This window comes from Lithobates pipiens, unplaced genomic scaffold (assembly GCF_037356315.1).
Source record: "Lithobates pipiens isolate NorthernLeopardFrog02 unplaced genomic scaffold, aLitPip1_a1.2 Scaffold_25, whole genome shotgun sequence".
Taxonomy (NCBI): domain Eukaryota; kingdom Metazoa; phylum Chordata; class Amphibia; order Anura; family Ranidae; genus Lithobates; species Lithobates pipiens.
The window spans coordinates 165392927-165414476 of NW_027507787.1; the positions used below are offsets into that span (position 1 = coordinate 165392927).

The window sequence follows — 21550 nt, forward strand, 5'->3', positions numbered from 1 at the left end:
TCTCTCTCCCCCATTTGTCTCTACTCTTTTATTTCTTATTCTCACATTCCCTCAACCCCCCCCCCCCCCCCCCCTATCTCTCTTCTATCTCTCATTCTCACATCAACCCCCCATCTCTTTTCTGTTTTATTTCTCATTCTCACATTACCTCCCTCCCCCTATATCTCTCCTCTATTTCTCATTCTCACATTCCCTCTCTCCCCCTATATCTCTCTTCTATTTCTCATTCTCACATTCCCTCTCTCCCCCTATATCTCTCTTCTATTTCTTATTCTCCCATTCTCCGTCTCTCTCTCTTACCTGGCAGATTTGCATATGGTTATGTCGTCCACCGGGATTTAACAAACATCGTGTTATTGTTTCATTTTTGAGGTTCTGGCATTCCGGAGCTGAAAGTCATTCTCCGAGGAGTCGTCCTGAAGGAGTATTTGACGCTCAAGGCGTTTGTAGCCAAAGTGATTGGACTGACAGCCTCTTTAGGGAGTGGGATGCCTCTGGGCAAAGAGGTGAGAACAGCAGCGTGTGCGGCACGTGCCAAACTGAGTTCTATAATTCTAAAAATACACAAAAATAACTTTGTCTACTGGGATGTCACAAATATAACAATAACTAACAGAAAAAAAGTTGCCTTAAAGGGGATCATCCCTCTGCCCCCCCAATTCTTTTGTTAACCCCCCAATAACCTTTTATGCCAGTCCAGCACAGTTAAGGTACTCACCTGCCCAGTGGATCCAGCGCTGTCCTGCTAAGATTGTTTTCTCTTCTGCTTACCTTGAGCCTGTGCTGCCATCTTCTTCGGTGACATCAGCAGGAAGCTGCCGACTCTTCTGGGTTCCTTCAGCAGCCACTTGACTTCGCCCCCTACTCATTTCTCAATGAAAGACTAAGCCTTCTGGGATATGTGACATACATATCCCAGGAGGCAGAGCGGGCAAAGTGCACATCATTCACCTAGGCCAGTGGTCTCCAAACTGTGGCCCTGGGGGCCAGATGCAGCCATTTGCTTGCTTTTATCTGGCCCTTGGGGCACTGTTTCATCCATTGATACCAACAATGGGGCATAATCCCCCCCCCCCAACTGACACCAATGAAGGGACACAATTCCTCCCAATGACACCAGTGAAGGGACACAATTCCTCCCAATGACACCAATGAAGGGACACAATTCCTCCCAATGACACCAATGAAGGGACACAATTCCTCCCAATGACACCAGTGAAGGGACACAATTCCTCCCAATGACACCAATGAAGGGACACAATTCCTCCCAATTATACCAGTGAAGGGACACAATTCCTCCCAATGACACCAGTGAAGGGACACAAGTACTCCCAATGGCACCGGTGAAGGGGCACGTTTCCTCCCAAGGTGGCAATGGAGGGTGAAGATCTGCTTTAACTAGTGCCTGTGAATCCAATCTTTAGCTTTATCATGATACCCTTCCTATAAATTCCAAATTCACTTTCCTAAAATATTTTGATAATTTGGAAACGTTTTCCAACACTTGTCCTACATGTCAATTCTGACTCCTGGCTGTGCAACACTAAAAATAAGAAATGAGGGAGGGGGGAACACAGGTCAAATAGTTACCCTCCAATTTAATAAAACCTTGTTGGGAAAACCCTGCATTTCAGTTGGCAATAAATGTATATATATATATATATATATATATATATATATATATATATATATATATATAGTTTGAAGCACATCAGGAGCTGTTAATTAATTTCTATTAAAAATAAGGAGAGGGCTCCCCTAATAAAACACGAGAGAGCAAAATAAAGTTCAAATGCGTTGTGAGATGTAAAATTAATCTATATCAAATATATCCATAAAAGACACAGGAAGTAATCCAAAGAAGGAGCTGGTTGCATCAATTTAAATTCCAATAGAGCAGGGCTATAAAAAAATAATAATAATAGTTATTTCAAAAAAAATCATCTGATTGTTTATACCCTTTTCCTGTGTCTTTGCTGGACATCTACCTGAATAAAAAAAAAAAAAAAAAAAAAAAAAAAAGCCAGTTCCATTTAGTGCCCTCGTTCTTACTGGGATAAGCTGATGATTAAACAAACATTATAACCTTAAAGTGATTGATTGTAAACATTAATTAAAAAAAAGAAACATGTTATGTTTACCTGCTCTGTGTAATGATTTTGCACAGAGCAGCCCCGATCCTCCTCTTCTGAGATTCCTCACTGGCTCTCCTGGCTCCTGCCCCTTGCCAAGTGCCCCCATAGCAAGTCTCTTGCTATAACGGCACTGTGTGCGTCCATTGACATGGTGTGGCTCGGCCTCCACTACCTCCTTACAGTCTGTGATTGACAGCTGCCTCTGTGTCCAGTGAGGAGAAAGAGAGAGACACTGCTCAGCACTGGATCGAGATCTGGCTCAGGAAAGTATTTATGGGGGCTGGAAGGGGGAGGGTATCCTGTTCATAGAAGATTTTTTTTCTTTTAGCCTTAATGCAGAGAATGCATTAAAGTAGAGTTAGGCCGCGTACACACGCGCGGACTGTTCGCCCAACTTTGTCCGCTGAACAGTGTTTGGGCGGACAGTCCGCTCGTGTGTGGGCTTTCAGCGGACAGTTTCAGCGGACAGTTGGACGGACAAGGTTTTTCGGAAATTCCGAAAAACTGTCCGCTGAAACCTTGTTTGAGCGAACAGTCCGCCCGTGTGTAGGCTTGTTCGTCAAACAAAGTTGCGCGCATGCTCAGAAAGGATTTTCACGCCGAAAGCTATAATGCAGTGTATAGGACGTCGTATTTTTCGTCCCGTCGTACGTGCCGTTCACGTCATCGCGCACGGTTTCAGCAAACTGTTCGTCCGTCGTGTGTGGCCATGTCCGTCCATGCTAAGTTTGAGCGGACTGTTTGCCGAAACTGTTGGACGGACAAAGTTGGGCGAACAGTCCGCGCGTGTGTACGCGGCCTTAGAGTAAGGGAGGGTTATAACCCCTGTCAGATTTTTTTCGCCATCTGTGTCTCATTGCAGAGATTTCCCGCCACGTCCTGTCCCATAGCCAAACAGGAAGTGAGAGGAAATCCCTCCAAATTAAAGGAATTCTTTGGGGACCCCCAGGTCACCAGGACTAGTGTCCCCATTGTAAGGTTTCCCCTCTATTACTTTTCTGGGGATAACCCACAATTTGGCATTTTCTTTTACTTTCCCTTTCAATCATAGTCATAATCAGGTGTGTGTATATATATATATATATATATCAGTTGGGCAGTGGACGATGTCAGGAGGGCAGAGGAGGGCAGAGGTTGGTGTCAGTAGGGCAGAGATTTAGTGAGAGTAGTTTATTTATATTATTTTTTTATTATTACTTTTTTTACAATTACATTTTTGTATTTTTTTTTTCAAAAATGTTTTATTATTTTTTAGGAGCCCCATTGGGGGGCTTTGGGGAAATATCATCAGTTTAAATAGACCCCTGATGTCTAACTTTTGAGACAGAGAAAGGGACTGAGGACAGAAAAGGGGGATTAGGGTGTGCCCAGGCACACCTGGAACACCCTGTGGGCATGCCTATGCTTTCAATAATAATGGTAAACAGGACACATAGAGAGGGTGAATCTCCCTAATGAAGGCACAGACAGCAAAAAACAAACAAAAAAAAACTGATTGTGGCAATCTGTGGAACTTCTGGCCCCTCCCCCCCTACTACCTTCCCAAGAAACAGGACCACTCAGAAAGCGCAGGACAACTCGCGCATGCGCAGTAGGAATCAGACAGTGAAGCTGCGAGGCTTCACTTCCCATTTCCCTTAGTAAGGATGCCGGTGTTTGCACCCGAAGCCGATGGATGAATCGGTTAGAAGTGCCGACATCACAGGATCCCTGGACAGGTAAGTGTCCTAATATTAAAAGTCAGCAGCTGCAGTATTTGTAGCTGCTGACCTTTAATTTTTTTAATACGGGCTGGAAGTTCACGTAAACAATCTTCTACCTTTACAACCACTTTAATCAAGGCTTTCCGGTGAACTCTGTCCAAATTTGTTGATAATTAAACCCTGAAGAAGGGAAGGTCTCCCTCCCCCCGAAGCGTGTTAACTGCTTTTGATGTTTTTAATCAAACATTTTATAAATTAATCAAAAAGTGAATTGAATGTTTGTACTAGGTGCTCTTAACCACACAGCCAATAAAAAGACAAGGAATTTATAAATATATATTTATTTTATATGCATTAACTGTAATTTCTATGCAGTACGTATATACTTATGTGCACTGTCTGCATTCAGTTATCAGAATACATTATTTGTCACCACAGTGGCCCTTTAAATGACAGTGATTGCCCAACTAATTGAGGGTAATATAATATCAGGCATTATGAGAAATCAGCACAAAAAGCAACTACATGCACCAAACACAAAAACCCAGCAGGGCCCTTGATTTACATTTCACAGTAATTACAGCTAAAAATAATGCGCTGCTGAAAAGATTAGTCACTTGATAAGCTTTCGTGTTTTTAATAGCTGTACCGAGGAGTCCGGGGAGGAATTCCCCATCAGTGAAATTGTATTCTGTAAACTTGTAACGGCTGCTAGCTGTGGTTTTCTTACCACGAGGGAGTCTGAGCTGCCATGTGGTCTACCGTTGGCCACACACACATAGCAATTTGGCATTCGATTTATTTATTTATTTTTTAGGGAATTTAGATTTACTTTAGAACATTATGTTTTGCTGGTGACACACACATCCTAAAGTGGACTTAAAGCCAAATGTTTAAACATTTTTGGGCATAGTAGGGCAGGATTGGATCCTCAGCAGGTTTTTTTTTAGAAGCATTAAGTTTATTAGCATTTAGATGTTATATTCAGCATGATTCATGTTCCAAATTAAGTAGGCTAATACTTCGGGGATCATATTCTAGATCAGTGGTCTCCAAACTGCGACCCTGGGGCCAAATGTAGCCCTTTGCTTGCCTTTATCCAGCCCCTTAAGGCAACAATGGGGCATAATTCTTCCCACTTATACCAATGATAGGGCACTATTCTTTCCACTGACACCAACAATGGGGCACCCTTCCTCCCACCGACACCAATGATGGGGCACTCTTCCTCCCTCAACATCAATGATGGGACACTATTCCTCCCACGACACCAATGATGGGACACTATTCCTCCCACTGATATCAATGATGGGGCACTATTTCTCCCACTAACAACAATAATGGGCCACTGAAGTAGAAAAGATGTAGCTGGATAGCCGCACTCCGAATTATTCAACTTTATTTCAAAAATATAATTAAAATCATAGCATCTAGGCTGGTAAACAGACTAACTGCACGGCCGCTGACATGTTTCACACCGAACGCGGTGCTTAGTCATAGCTAATGAGCAGAATATACATACAGAGCTATATACATACACACAAGCAATTAGACAAATGAATAAAATATGTGTATGACAAGATAGCAATTAAGGAAACACCTGTGAACATCCAAAGTCTGAAGATTAACATTTAAATGGATAAAAGCAAAAATACTTTTTCCCCTAAAACACCAAAATCAAGCTGACACGTTGAAAGCATACATAATGGTAATAAATGAATGACATGATAAATCTTATCCTTAGGTGAAGAGGTATAGGTGTAACCTAAAGAAATAAAAAATGACATAAGTAAAAACATTTTTCATTTTGTATGTAAAAAAAATATGTTATATATTTTTTCACACGCTTTGGCAGTCAACACAAAAAAAAAAAGGAGAGAAAGAAACAAACTCTCAATGTGTGTGCATGCCAATACATGGGCTCATTAAATGTCAAACCCACCAGAGAAAAACACACAAAAAATATTCCCTAAAAATATTCCCTAAAAATGACACATCCCAAAAAAAGGTTTCATAATAGAAAGATTGCAAATATCTCATTATTGGATGTGTCTACTTAGGTCTTCTCCTATGATACAATGCATAGATATCAAAAATAAAAGTAAATATAAATATAGGAATAGACCAAATGAACGATCGATATCGAATGTTCTAAAACCAAGGGCAAGTTCAATGCGAATATCACTATACCGACAAGTATACAGTGGTGTGAAAAAGTGTTTGCCCGCTTCCTCATTTCCTGTTCCTTTGCATGTTTGTCACACTTAAGTGTTTCGGAACATCAAACCAATTTAAACAATAATCAAGGACAACACAAGTAAACACAAAATGCAATTTGTAAATGAAGGTGTTTATTATTAAAGGTGAAAAAAAATCCAAACCATCATGGCCCTGTGTGAAAAAGTGATTGCCCCCTAAACCTAATAACTGGTTGGGCCACCCTTAGCAGCAACAACTGCAACCAAGCGTTTGCGATAACGTGCAATGAGGCTTTTACAGCGTCCTGGAGGAATTTTGGCCCACTCATCTTTGCAGAATTGTCCTAATTCAGTTACATTAGAGGGTTTTCGAGCATGAACGGCCTTTTTAAGGTCATACCACAACATCTCAATAGGATTCAGGTCAGGACTTTGGCTAGGCCACTCCAAAGTCTTCATTTTGTTTTTCTTCAGCCATTCGGTGGTGGACTTGCTGGTGTGTTTAGGATCATTGTCCTGCTGCAGAACCCAAGTTCGTTTCAGCTTGAGTACACGAACAGATGGTCGGACATTCTCCTTCAGGATCTCTTGGTAGACAGCAGAATTCATAGTTCCTTTTATCACGGCAAGTCTTCCAGGTCCTGAAGCAGCAAAACAGCCCCAGACCATCACACTACCACCACCATATTTTACTGTTGGTATAATGTTCTTTTTATGAAATGCAGTGTTCCTTCTACGCCAGATATACTTGGACACACACCTTCCAAAGAGTTCCACTTTTGTCTCATCGGTCCACAAAATGTTGTCCCAAAAGTCTTGGGGATCATCAAGATGTGTTGTGGAGAAATTGAGACGAGCTTTGATGTTCTTTTTGCTCAGCAGTGGTTTTCTCCTTGGAACTCTGCCATGCAGGCCATTTTTGCCCAGTCTTTTCCTGATGGTGGAGGCATGAACGCTGACCTTAACTGAGGCAAGTGAGGCCTGCAGTTCCTTGGACGTTGTTGTGGGGTCTTTTGTGACCTCTTGGATGAGTCGTCGCTGCGCTCTTGGGGTAATTTTGGCCGGCCGGCCACTCCTGGGAAGGTTCACCACTGTTCCATGTCTTCACCATTTGTGGATAATGGCTCTCACTGTGGTTCGCTGGATTCCCAAAGCTTTGGAAATGGCTTTATAACCCTTTCCAGACTGATAGATCTCAATTACTTTCTTTCTCAATTGTTCCTGAATTTCTTTGGGTCTCGGCATGATGTGTAGCTTTTAAGGATCTTCTGGTGGACCTTACTGTGTCAAGCAGCTCCTATTTAAGTGATGCCTTGATTGTGAACAGGTGTGGCAATAATCAGGCCTGGGTGTGGCTAGAGAAATTGAACTCAGGTGTGGACAACCACAGTTATAGTATGCTTTAACAAGGGGGGCAATCACTTTTTCACACAGGGCCATGATGGTTTGGATTTTTTTTCACCTTTAATAATAAACACCTTCATTTACAAATTGCATTTTGTGTTTACTTGTGTTGTCCTTGACTATTGTTTAAATTGGTTTGATGTTCCGAAACACTTAAGTGTGACAAACATGCAAAGGAACAGGAAATGAGGAAGGGGGCAAACACTTTTTCACACCACTGTAAGAAGCTGATACAAAAACCCTGTTGATTGATCACACACCCAACATAATATATCAGCTGTGTGATTATCAAACGAATGACAAACATGTCTAATAGGATATTAATTAACATAAAAAATACTGATATTCATAATCATTGCAGAGAAAAATGCTGCAATATATGCATACAGCCCTATTCAAAAAACAGTTTCAATCGAATAATTGGCCTGTCCTCAATGTAAAACAATTATAATAAATGGAAAATGGTGATAGAGGTGGTCATATAATCTATCTCTCAGTCTTCGTGTTGTGCGTCCAACATACTGTATGCGACATTGTTCACACGTAATCACGTAAATAACAAATTTAGTGTTACAGTTAATGAAGGCCATGGCTTTAAAATCCTTATTTAGAGACCTAGAAAGGATGGTATCGCCTCGTAAAATGTGGGGGCAACATGGACAATTATTGCCCCCACATCGAAACGATCCTTTAAACTGTAACCAATTGGGGCGTTGAATGCTGCTCGAATAGAGGCTGGGAGACAACATGCCACCAATAGTTGGGGCCCTGCAGGAGACTGATCTAATACCCTTAGATAGAATTTGAGCATAGACAGGATCGTTGTAGAGAATAGGTAAATATTTCTCAACGATCCCTTTAATTTTACTAAACTCTAAACTATAAGGCGTGGAAAACACCGGAATTTTTAAGGATTTGTCAGATACCCACCTTCTCCCATCTCCATTCTTGACCTTATCACGAAGGAGATGACATCTATCCGTATTAAGGGCTATATTGAACGCACTATCAAGTACAGGGGCTGAATAACCTCTTTCTATGAAACGCTTTTTCATAGCAGAGGCTTCTTTCAAAAAAGATGATTCATCACTACATACCCGTTTTAACCTCAAAAACTGTCCCACAGGGATGCCCTTAATGGTATGCCTTGGATGGCCTGAATCAGCCCTTAACAAGGAATTACCAGCAGAAGGCTTCCTGAAAAGTTTGGAGGAAATAGATTCCCCCTCACCCATCAGAACAACATCCAGAAATTCAATTTGTTTACGGTCCATAACACCTGTAAATTTAAGATTGAGGGTGTTGTCATTAAGATACAGAAGCCATTCATCTAATTCACCAAAACTCCTGGTGCACACAAAGATTAAGGCTCGGTTCACACAGGACGCGGCACGACTTGCAGCGCCGCGACCTGCCGCGACCTGCCGCGACCTCAGCGGCGACTTGCAAAATGACTTCTGTATAGAAGTCAATGCAAGTCGCCCGAAGTCATGCCAAAAGTAGTACAGGAACCTTTTTTCTAAGTCGGAGCGACTTGAGTCGCTCCTATTAGAACGGTTCCGTAGTACAGAACGGGGGCGACTTGTCAGGCGGCGAAGTCGCCTGGACGAGTCGCGCCTGTGTGAACCGAGCCTAAGTCGTCTATATAGCGACAGAAAAACTTAATCTCAGAGCGATGGGGACAACCAGCGCCAAAAATGCGGGACCTCTCCCACCAACCCATGTACAAATTAGCAAGGGAGGGGGAGAATTTAGCGCCCATCGAGGCCCAAAGACCTTAGAGCGGTAATTCTTTGTAATAATGGCCCACTATTATGCCCCCTGATATCATGGGATGGGACACTATTTCTCCCACTAACAACAATGATGGGACACTATTCCTTCCCCCAACACCAATGATGGGACACTATTCATCTCACTGATATCAATGATGGGACACTATTTCTCCCACTAACACCAGTAATGGTACACTATTCCTCCCACTGGTACCAATGATGGGGCACTATTCCTCCCACTGACACCAATGATGGGACACTATTTCTCCCGCTAACACCAACAAAGGGGCACCATTCCTCCCACTGAAACAAACGATGGGACACTATTTCTCCCAATGATACCAATGATGGGGCACTATTACTCCAACTGTCACCAATGATGGGGCACTATTCCTCCCACTGATACCAATGATGGGGCACTATACCTTCAATTGATACCGATGATGGGGCACTAGTCCTCCCACTGGCATCAATGATGTAGCACTGTTACACCCACTGGTACCAATGATGGGGCACTATTCCTTCCAATGACACAAACAATAGGGCACTATTCCTCTCCCTAATACCAAAGATGCATTGTTTACTCCTACTGATGCCAGAGTAATTTTTACTCCTACTGGCCAGTCTGGGCCCCCTAATGTCTGAAGGACAATAAAAAGGCCCTTTATTTATAAAGTTTGGAGATCCCTGTTCTAAATGAGTAATACCATCATTGTTTATACTTTTATTTTATACATTTTATATTCTATTATACACCTCACACCATTGCTGTTCAAATTGTTCTTATTAATGTAGTATTTCAACACCATTGTTGGAATTGCTAATACCACAATTGTATATCATTATTTATTTTAAACATATTATTATTTATTTATACTATTATTATTATTATGGGTATGAGAACTATTATTTATTATCATCCCTCCCATATCCTTCTTCCCTTTATTCCCAATTTTCTTATTTTTAAGATGCCCTTTTTGGTTTTTGATTTTAGAATCATAAGCTACCTGCAGGTGTATATAAGTTATAGGTGTTGATTTACTAAAGGCAAATAGGCTGTGCGCTTTGTAAAGTGCAGTTGATCCAGAGCTTAGTAAATGAGCAGAAGCTCTGCTGACTTTCATCATCCAATCATGTGCAAGCAAAAATGCCTTTTTTTAAATTTTCCTTGCATGTGATTGGTTACTCTTTTCAAAGTGAACCCTTACCTCATATACTAAACTCTGAAGCAACTGAACTTTTAGAGTGCAACTTTGCAAAGTGCACATTCCATTTGCCTTTAGTAAATCAACCTCATTTGTTCTCTTTCAAATACCGCTATAGACATTGACATACCTGCTTAGACCCAGGTCTGTCTGGAAACTATGGTCATCTGTTGACTTGGCATCATCCCCAGGCAGTTTAACCAGTCATAAAGGTAGAAGTTTTTTTACTTGTATGTATTCTTTTCATTAGGGAAAAAAACGTTCTGTGCCACAGGATCCCCCCCCCCCCCAGTGCCCCCTTATACTTACATGAGCCTGATCTCGATCCAACGTTGTGTTCCCTTTACTCTCTCCCGCCTCACTGGACATGGAGGTAGCAGCAGGAGCCATTGGATGCTGCTGCTGTCAATCGCAGCCTGTGTGTGTGTTTGTGTGTGGGGGGGTTTCTGGGAAAAAGCCACACTGTGTGCGTCTATGAACACATGCAGCTTGGCTTGGGATCAAGCTTGCACAAATGCCCTATAGAAAATGACTTGCTATGGGAGAATGTGGTGGGGGGAGGAGTTAGGAGTACCTGCGGGTGTCCCCAGCACAGCAGCATCGGGGCTGCTCTGTGCAAAATCATTGCACAGAGCGGGTATGACACTTTATTTTAAAAAAATACAATCATTTTAACTCTTCCATAAGACATAGAAGTTAAAGTGATATTAAAGTCTTGTTTTTTTGTGTTTAAAAATAATAAACGTTTTATACTTACCTGCTCGGTGCAGTTGGTTTTGCACAGACCAGCCCAGAGCCTCCCCTTCTTAGGTCCCTCTTTGGTGTTCCTGGCCCCTCCCTCTTAATGAGTGCCCCCACAGCAAACAGCTTGCTATGGTGGCACCTGAGCCAGCTCTGTGTATCCATTCAAAGACATAGGCGCAGCTAGACCCTGCCCCATTTCCCTCCTCATTGGCTCACTGACTGATTGACAGCAGCGGGAGCCAATGGTGCTCTGCTGCTGTCTCAGCCAATCAGGAGGGTGAGTCTCAGGTAGCTGAGGTACTCCTGCAACATCGCTGGATAGAGGTGGGGCTCAGGTAAGTATTAGGGGGACTGCTGCACACAGAAGGTTTTTATCTTCTGTGAATGTGGAGAGTAAAACCAAAATCGCATTCTACTTAACAATAATAACCTGATGCGGTTCCATACATAAAAAATACATTTAACATCATTTTATCTTCCATGTTACATTCCAGCCCTGATGAATGGGGCGTAGCATAGCTCCCGAAATGCATTGGGTTTTGTAAATAACTTGTCTTTGGAACAAACATATCTGAACTTGAACATTATAATGTTTTGCTTGAAATGGAGACTAAATCAGTAGAATTTTGTTCGAAAATGTTCATTTTCCGAATGTTAGTTCAATTTGAAAACGTTTGTGGGGGGGGGGGGGGGGGTCAGACTGACCTTTTGATCATAGTGATGAGGAAATTTAAAGAAGCAAGATGGAAATCTTTTCTCAAACAAACAAAATTTGTTCAAAAATCGTACATATTGTAATGAAACCTGTTCAATATGTCCGGATTTTCTTTCAAATAGCAGATCTGGATGACATTTTAGGGTAGAACTATAGGCAAAACAGTTTTTTAGCATTTTGGGTAGAGTAAGTGAAGATTATAACCCCTGTCTGATTTTTTTTCACCATTGGGGAGATTTCCCTTCACTTCCTGCCCCATAGCCAAACAAGAAGTGAGAGGAAATCTCTGCAAATGAAGGGAATTCCTTGGGGTTCCCCAGGTCACCAGAACTAGTGTCTCCATTGGAAGATTTCCCCTCTATTACTTTTCTGGGGACAACCCAAAAAAAAATGGGTTTTCTTTTACTTTCACTTTCAATGATAATGGTAAACAGGACAAATAGAAAGGGCGAATCTGCCTAATGGGGACACAGACAGCAATAAAAACTGACAGATGTTCTAATCCCTCTCCACTCTATCCAAAACTAAAAAAAAAAAAAAAAGTTTGCTTTTAGTTATACTTTAAGAACTATTGAAGACAATTAGTTGACTCAATGATGGCAAGAAAGAATTTTCCACTAAACAAATTTTCTACAAACATAGATCGTAGTTTCTTTCTATGAAAATCTATGTATGGACAGCTTATTATTGCTGTCTGTGTCCCCTCTGGGGAGATTATTCTACCATATTTTTCTTGTTGACCATTGACACCAAGACAGAAAGTGGTGGGAAATCCTAAATTTTAAAGTTGTCACCAGAACAGAAGGGAAATCTTATAAAAAGGTGACATCTATCCAAGAGATAATCTATGGAAATAATTTCTCTCACTTCCTGTAGTGTCCCCAGAAAAGGAAGTGAAAGCCAATCTTCCTAATGGGACAGAGACAGGGAAAAAAAAATAAACAGAGAGTTTAACCCTTTCCTTGTCTATCCAGTACAACAAATACGTTTTGACTTATACATACAGTTTTGGAGTGATCCGCATCCCTGAGATAAATAGGGGGTGTTTTTTTTTTGGATTCCCCCTATTTAAATTATGAATATGGATTATTTTGTCTGTTCCTATATTTAGCTAGTCTACCAAAGCTCTGATAATGCTAATGGTGATGATATATCAACAATATTAGCTATAAAAAATAAAAAAAATGCTCAAAGAAGCAAAGGTCTTATTTATTCACAAAGAAAGTAGAACACTAACATAGGAAACTAAAAGAATAATACAGAGCATAAAAAATAACAAAGCAGAGATGATACGTTATGTAAGTCCTTCATCTGTGTTCTGTATATTGGCGCCAGGAGAAAGAAGGGGCCTTCATTGTTGGCTCTCACATTTTAAAGCACTCAGACACAACCCACACAAACTCACCCCGTGTAGTCCTCTGTCCAATGAGAAGCTATAAAGGGCTTCCCTTCCTAATTACCAGGAAGTATGTTATTACCACGAACATCCTCCAGGAAGTATGTTACTGTCTTCCACAAGGGGGCAGCATTGCTCTGTGAACACCTGCCTTGACCCAGGTCAATATTCTGGTTCCTTTGATGTTGTTTCAAGTCAGAAAATCAGTAATTTTAATTTTTAGCTCACCAGCAGGTCTGAGATGATGCTCGTCTACTCTCCATACATCACATCAGGAAGGCTGTGAGAGAACATCCTTCAGGTGATAAATTCCCATTTGCGACCCCTTGTTATGCACACCCTGCTGTGTAAACAGATTCACCTGTTGCTCCAAGATGACCTCCAGAAGGCTATATGGCTCTGTTATAACCAGAGAGTAAAATTCATAACGGTCTGGTCCGGAGTTCCACCCATAAAATAAACTTTGTAGAGATCAACAGCATTATGCATCAGGAAAAACATTTGGATTTTATTTTATTTTTTACTCACCCTTTTAGCACTGTTGCTATGGGGTCCTTTGTATTCTGCCACTTCCTCTCCATGGAGCCTCACATAATTTCCCTTGGCACCTTTGCTCACAAGTCCTCCAGGGAGATGCTTGTCATCATTTCCCAGGAGTCAGTGGGCTTCGTTGCCATCACAATGGGGCGGGCACTTCCGACAACGCCGCCCGTTGTGATGGCAATGTCAGAAGTGTACGGCGCTGCGAGCCGTACCTCCTACGCATACGCGAGAAAGGGCATGCTGCACCCGATCCCAGAAGATAGTGCTTGTGGACTTCACATGCCCACAAGCAAAATGGAAAATGCCAGGAGACAATAATAAAAGATATCTTTTGATTGCTAATCGGCAATTGAGCAGCGATCGATCATAAAAACTTGAGTTATATATAAGTTCTAATCCAAAGATATTAATCTTAAAAAAAAATAGAAAATTGTATACAGTTGGAACTCTGCTTTAACCATATTGTGCCTTCCAATAATCTTCATCCTCCCTTCCAACAATCCCCACCCTCTTTTAACCATTGCACCTGAACCCCATCCACACACCTGCCCCTAACTAATAAACCAGATCGCTGCCCCTTCCTCCATCCCACCCCCTACCCATATCATTTACAAAAATACTGCCAATTTCATTTATATTTTAAAGGACGGATGTTACTGTCCTATTCCTCGCTGTATTATTTTTGAGCAGTGACATTACTACTTTCTCAATATACACTATATTACCAAAAGTATTGGGACGTCTGCCTTTACACGCACATGAACTTTAATGGCATCCCAGTCTAATGCCCCGTACACACGATTGGACTTTGCAAAAAAAAACATGGAATTTTGGTTGAAGGTTGTTGGCTCCAACTTGTCTTCCATACACATGGTCACACAAATGTTGGCCAACAAGTAGAAACGTAGTGACGGACAAGATGTACGACGAGTCGGTAAAAAGGAAGTGCAATAGAAGTGCAATAGTCATGCGCCACCCTTTGGGCTCCTTCTGCTAATGTTGTGTTTGGTGAGCATTGATTCCGAGCATGTGTGCGACAGACTTGAGTACACACGATCAGAAAGTCTGATAACACACATTTGTTGGCGGAAAATTTGAGAACATTCTAGCCAACATTTGTTGGCGGAAAGTCCAACAAAAATGTATGATGGAGCATACACACGGTCGGAATTTCTGCCAACAAGCTCACATCCAACATTTGCTGTCGGAAACTCTGATCGTGTGTACGGGGCATATAGTCCGTAGGGGTCCATATTGAGTTGGTCCACCCTTTGCAGCTATAACAGCTTCAACTCTTTTGGGAAGGATTTCCGCAAAGGTTTAGCAGTGTGTCTATGGGAATGTTTGACCATTCTTTCAGAAGTGCATTTGTGAGGTCAGGCACTGATATGGACGAGAAGGCCTGGTTCACAGTCTCTGCTCTAATTCATCCCAAAGGTGTTCTATCAGGTGGAGGTTATTGGGCTTGGCCCTTTTAGGGATTGGGCTTGGCCTCTTAGTTCCAGTAAAGGAAGCTCTTAAGGCGTCGGCATACCAAGACATTTTGGACAATTTCATGCTCCCGACTTTGTGGGAACAGTTTGGGGATTGCTCCTTCCTGTTCCAACATGACTGTGCACCAGTGCACAAAGGAAGGTCCATAAAGACATGGATGGTGGAGTTTAGGGTAGAGGAACTTGACTGATCTGTACAGAGTCCTGACCTCAACCCGATAGAACATCTTTGTGATGAATTAATGCAGAGCCTGCAAGCCAGGCCTTCTCGTCCAACATCAGTGCCTGACCTCACAAATATGCTTCTGTAAGAATGGTCAAACATTCCCATAGACACACTCCTAAACCATGCCATTAAAGTTCATGTGCATGTAAGGCAGGTGTCCCATTACTTTTGACAATATATTGTATATATAGACTATAATATAATGTAATATTTGTGCACATATCAGGTCCTTACTTTTGTTTGTGGAATATGTTACATTTATAGATGTTAACTATGTCTTGCCAAGTTTGGACTAAAAATACTGAACTGACATCCCAATATAGTTTATAGTTCATGTAATAAAGACTGTATTGTGTGAAATAACTCACATACTGTATATTTCTATCACTTGGATATCATACAACTCATAATAATACGTTTTGTGTTACAGGGTCCATTCGTGCACATCGCCAGTATCTGTGCCGTTGTACTTAGCAAGTTCATGTCCGTCTTCTGTGGCGTGTACGAGGTAAGGAGCTGAAGTTGATGGAATTGTATTTTAGGTAGACTTGTCTCTGTCTTCCTGTGATTGGCTTATTGCCTTGTTGGCTGCCAATAGAGGTTGCCTTTGCTGCCTGGGTCCGGCTCTGACTGCCTGTGTTGGTGATTTACCTGAATGGTTACATTGCCTGTCTTTGTTCCCCTTGATTGTGTGTTGGGGGATTGCTATGAAATAAACACTGTACTAATCTTATGACCATGAAGCTCTTTTTTTCGTTTTTATTTCATAGCTCTATCAAAAAATGTTAAGATTTTTGTTGCTGTAACGAAAAAGAAAATGTAGAACTCACTGTATAGAAGAAATGTAAAGATAATTTATCAATATAAAATTGCCACATTTTTTCAAAGGATAATCTTACTCTCAACTAAGAAATCATTTTGGAGTTTACAGTGGTAGATTGAATTTCCCATCAGCTTCTTGAAAAAAGTTGGGGGTTCTAGAAAGAAGATTAACGCCACATAATCTCATGCCCTTCTTTTTGTATATCTATGGAGATTCTGGCAAGGGGCAAGTCACACCACTTTTTGGTATCAGCCCATGACTGCAAGGAGGGAGGCTGGAGCCAGGATTTCAGGGGTGGGGTGGAGGTGCTACCATTTGGGATCCCCCACTTGTTTGAGCATTTTAAAGCCATAACTGAAACAAGAGAGGCTAGAACCAGGCATCAAGGATGGGGTGGGGGCCAGGGCTGCTGTTAGAAATTACAGGGCCCCATACAGCCTACCTGACAGGGCCCCCCCCCCCCCAAAAAAAAATTATCAAATAAAATTTTTGCTAAAATGCGATGGTAGCAATGCCGTTTTGCAGCCATGGCAGAAATTATACCCTTGCTACTACTGCCTCCTGACATCTGTATTTTTTTATAATTTTTTTAAATTGCTGAATGGTAATTTTTCTTTGTGAGACTGGCTGCAACTGTGAGCAACTCTTGGCTGCAACTGTGAGCCAAGTGTTTGGCTTGCAGTTGCAAAGTGGCCCCATTGAATTCAATGGGAAGTTTGATAGGTGGTGCTGCCTGTCAAACTCTGCAGCCTGTGTTAAAATGCCGCAGCTGTGTAGTAAAACATTGCAACTACATAATGTGTACAGCCCTGTCTGACGGTATTGTTAGGATTTGGATGTGCAGCTAGGGGTGGTGATAAATCCACGGCTCAGCCAACCATGTGAAAGAGTTCTTAGGCTGCATTTCCACTTTGTATTTCCTGACCGTGTGACAAAGGGTAAGGGAAACGCATGCTTTGCATGCATTTTAGAAATGCACTGCAATCTCGCATAGTGCTTGTGGTGCCGTTAATTGTTAATGGCACCCCAAAAACAGCTTGCATTTTGTCATGTGACAAACTTGCAAAGCTGCATGCCTGAAAATGTTCTAGAACTTTTATGGTGCGTTTGTCAAATATAGGGTGCCCATTCAAGTGAATGGGCTGCCCTATGTATAAACAATCTAAAAAACAAAACAAAAAAAGTCAAAATAAATGCAGGAACATGTGTTCTCGCTATGCTAAGTGTGAATGGGGCCTCAGGAGTGGCATATAGAAATAGCTGGTGCATTGTGGCTGGTGGAGATATTTGTCAGCTGGAATTCTGAACTTTCTGCAGCTTCACACCCCACCTCCTCAGTCACCCCTTTCCATTAGAAGCACTACAACATTAAAACCCTACAGCCACAATTCACAGAGCACGGAGTAGAGGTCAGGAGAGCAGAGCTCAGGACTCATCAGGCAGAGAACTTCTTACCTTCAATCTTTCTTCTTTGCAAGATGACGCTGCTAATCACAGGGGGAGGGGAGGGGGAGTTTAAGGACCCACAGAACACGGGCAGTGTAATGATTTCAAGGCAGAAGCAGAGAGACAGTGTGCAGCTGTCCCTGCTGCACTAAAATCAGGATGCAGCCCGAGAATAAAGCCAGCATGGGACAGCTTGCTAAACAAAGGCACTGTAGGCACTGTAGGCAAGTAAGTAGAACATAGGGATAAAGCACAGGAGTCACAAGGCAGAACAGCCAGCTCTCCTCTCCTGCAGTTGTCCGGGCCCCCTTTTGGACTGATGAGGCTCGGGCCACCTACTGGAGGGCTGGCTGTACTGCCTTATCAGCGGCCCTGGTGGGGGCCACCCTTTGGGATCCCTCAATTTTCTGAGAATGTTAAAGCAATGACTGGAAGGAGTGCGGCTGGAACTAGGACATTAAGGGTGGGGTGGGAACTGTCCTTTTAGATCCCACAGTTTTCTGAGAATTTTGAAGCCATGACTGGAATAAGGGCAGCTGGAACCAGGACATCAAGGGTGGGATGGGGGGTATTCTTTGGTATCCCACAGTTTTCAGAGAATGTTAAAGCCATTACTGAAAGGAGGGCGGCTGAAACTGGTATGTCAAAGGTGGGGTGGGGGGTACCCTTTTGGATCCCACAGTTTTCTTAGAATTTTGAAGCCAAAGAGGACGACTGGAACCAGGATGTCAAAGGTGGGATGGGGAGTACCCTTTGGGATCCTCCTGTTTTCTGAGAATGTTAAGGCCATGAATAGAAGGTGGGACGGCTGGAACCAGGATGTCAAAGGTGGGGTGGGGAGTACCCTTTGGGGTCCTCCTGTTTTCTGAGAATGTTAAGGCCATGAATAGAAGGGGGATGGCTGGAACCAGGATGTCAAAGGTGGGGTTTGGAGTACCCTTTGGGATCGTCCAGTTTTCTGAGAATGTTAAGGCCATGACTGGATGAAGGATGGCTGGAACTAGGATGTCAAAAGCCCTTTGGGATCCTCCAGTTTTCTGAGGAATGTTAGGGCCGTGACTGGAAGGAGGGCATCTGGAACCTGACATCAAGGGTGTTTGGATGGAAGGGGGGGGGGGGTACTCTTTGGGATCCCACAGTTTTCAGGGAATGTTAAAGCCATGACTGGACAAAGGGTTGGCCTCTCATTCCCTGACATCCTTTGGAATTATACAGAAAGGACCATGGATTGGGCAACATAAAATAGTACTTTGGATTTTTAATAGGCCTTTTTACTATCATTACAATTCTTTGTCTGAGCTTTAAAGTGTTCATAGAGTTCCAACCGCATAGTAGAAAAATTAACCGACCATTTACAAGTATGAAGCAGTGTAGTATAGTTATATACATGAAAACTGGTCTATGATTGGCTAAGTTAGTGGTGTTTTTGAAAAGAAGAATTTAGCAATGGTAGCCTATAGATGAGTAAAGGTTTCCTTTAAGACACATTTTAGATTAAAAAGTGTTGGTGGAGCTCTAAACAGTTGGGCATAGATAGGTCTTTGGGACATCAACAATATGTATAGTAAGGAGAAGAGGTCTACAAGTGTAGTAGAAATTCCAATTCATTTTTATTGGTCATAAAAGTATTAACATCCGTCCAGCTATCCAACACGTTTGGGGGCTTCAATGATCCCTCTTCATCGGGGCTTGCAAAAGATATTAGGAAGTAAAAAAGAAAGGAGGGACCAAAAGCTGGTTTTCTTGGAAAGGAATTATGTTCAAGCATATAGGCTTGTTCAGGTCACCAGTCTTACTATGTTAAAGCGTTGGTCCACCCAAATGTAACTTGTTGTAGCAAATACGTGCAAATATATCTGCTAACTGCCACATTGGGAAATGCATCCTTGTAACCTGTTTGTATATATAATAACAACACAGTTTTGTGAAGATCCCCTGATATGTACATTCCTCTGATGTCATGCTGCTAGCATTCATATCTGTAAATATATAACACCCTTACTCAGGACCCCTACCGGAGCCTGGATCTTTTGGCCGCTGGCTGTGCTGTGGGGGTTGGATGCTGCTTTGGTGCACCTCTTGGAGGCAAGTGCTGCTTATGAGTTTTAACTCTACTAGGCCTGCATTTCTTATGGCTGCTACTCATCTCTTACCTTATCTCTGTCCATGTTCTTCCATCTGTCTAATGCAGCTACATGAGATATGTAGTGCTAAGATTGATCCACACTAGTCATAGGCTTTCAGACTTGAAGGTAGGTATTAACCTTCCTATTTGAGTTACACAACTTAGAAAACTGAAACAAAGGCTGAAAGTATTTAGGAAGACTAATTAAAGGGTATCTCTTGCCAAAGCCTTCTTTTTTTATTGGTGGAGTGGGGAAGGGTTAGAACCCATGCCCATTTCTAGTTTGTTCTAATGACAAATGTCCAAGAAGGGATTTTTCTCACTTTCTTTTGAGTCTGTGGGATGTCAAACAAAGGAAAATCTTCCTAATGGGACACAGACAGCAAAAAAAAACAAAAACAAAAAAAACATGAGAATGGACCTAAACTTTCACTAATCTATTAAAAACAAAAAAGGTTTAGCTAAAGATATACACTCATCGGCCACATTATTAGGTACACCGATTAAATTGCTTGGTAACACAAATTGCTAATCACATAGCAGCAACTCGATGCATTTAGGCATCTAGATGTGGTAAAGAGAACTTGCTGAAGCTCAAACTGAGCATCAGAATGAGAAAAAGAGATTTAAGTGACTTTAAACATGGTTGATGGTGCCAGACGGGCTGGTCTGAGTATTTAGAAAACTTCTGATCTACTGGGATTTTCACGCACAGCCATCTCTAGGGTTTACAGAGAATGGACCGAAAAAGAGAAAATATCCAGTGAGCAGCAGTTGTGTGGAGGAAAATGCCTTGTTGATGTCAGAGGTTAGAAGAGAATGGGCAGACTGGCTTTGAGATGATAAAAAGACAACAGTAACTCAAATAGCTACTTGTTACAACCAAGATATGCAGAATACCAAATGCACAACACATTGAATCATTGAAGGAGATGGACTACAGCAGCAGAAGACCACACCAGGTGCCACTCCTGTCAGTTAAGAACAGGAAACAGAGGCTACAATTCACACAGGTTCACCAAAATTGGACAATAGAAAATTGGCAAAACTTTGCCTGGTCTGATGACTCTCGATTTCATCTGTGGCATTCAGATGGTAGGGTCAGAATTTGGCGTAAACATGAAAGCATGGATACATCCTGCCTTGTATCAATGGTTCAGGCTGGTGATGGTGGTTTAATGAAGTGGAATACGTTTTCTTGGAACACTTTGGGCCCCTAAGTACCAATTGAGCATCGTTTAAATGCCACGGCCTACCCGAGTATTGTTGCTGACCATGTCCATCCCTTAATGACTACAGTGTACCCATCTTCTGATGGCTCCTTCCAGCAGGATAATGCACCATGTCACAAAGCTCAAATCATCTCACCACTGGTTTCTTGATCATGACAATGAGGTCACTGTACTCCAATGGCCTCCACAGTCACCAGATCTCAATCCAATAGAGAACCCTTGGGATGTGGTGGAATGGGAGATTGGCATCATGAATGTGCAGCTGCAAAATCTGCAGCAACTGTGTGATGCTATCATGTCAATATGGACTAAAATTTATGAGGAATGTTTCCAACACCTTGTTGAATCTGTGTCATGAAGAATGAAGGCAGTTCTGAAGGCAAAAGG

The 21550-nt window shown here is 42.1% G+C and overlaps 1 protein-coding gene and 1 long non-coding RNA gene across 5 annotated transcripts in view; one reads left to right on the top strand and one right to left on the bottom strand.

Moving 5' to 3' along the window:
• The window catches only part of CLCN1 (chloride voltage-gated channel 1), a 238176-nt gene that overhangs the window by 140381 nt on the left and 76245 nt on the right, over positions 1–21550 (top strand). For 3 of the 4 annotated variants that reach the window (XM_077455098.1, XM_077455099.1, XM_077455096.1), the window contains exons 5-6: positions 373–506; positions 15968–16045. In XM_077455098.1, the coding sequence (XP_077311224.1) occupies positions 373–506; positions 15968–16045 (212 nt within the window). Of the gene's footprint in view, positions 1–372; positions 507–15967; positions 16046–19812; positions 19892–21550 lie in introns of all 4 variants that reach the window. The other variant, XM_077455097.1, reaches the window with a different exon arrangement.
• On the bottom strand, positions 13070–15189 carry LOC143929949 (uncharacterized). Its single transcript, XR_013262665.1, has 2 exons — positions 13804–15189; positions 13070–13674 (listed from the first exon to the last, which is right to left on the bottom strand). It is a non-coding gene; the product is annotated as an uncharacterized LOC143929949 (long non-coding RNA).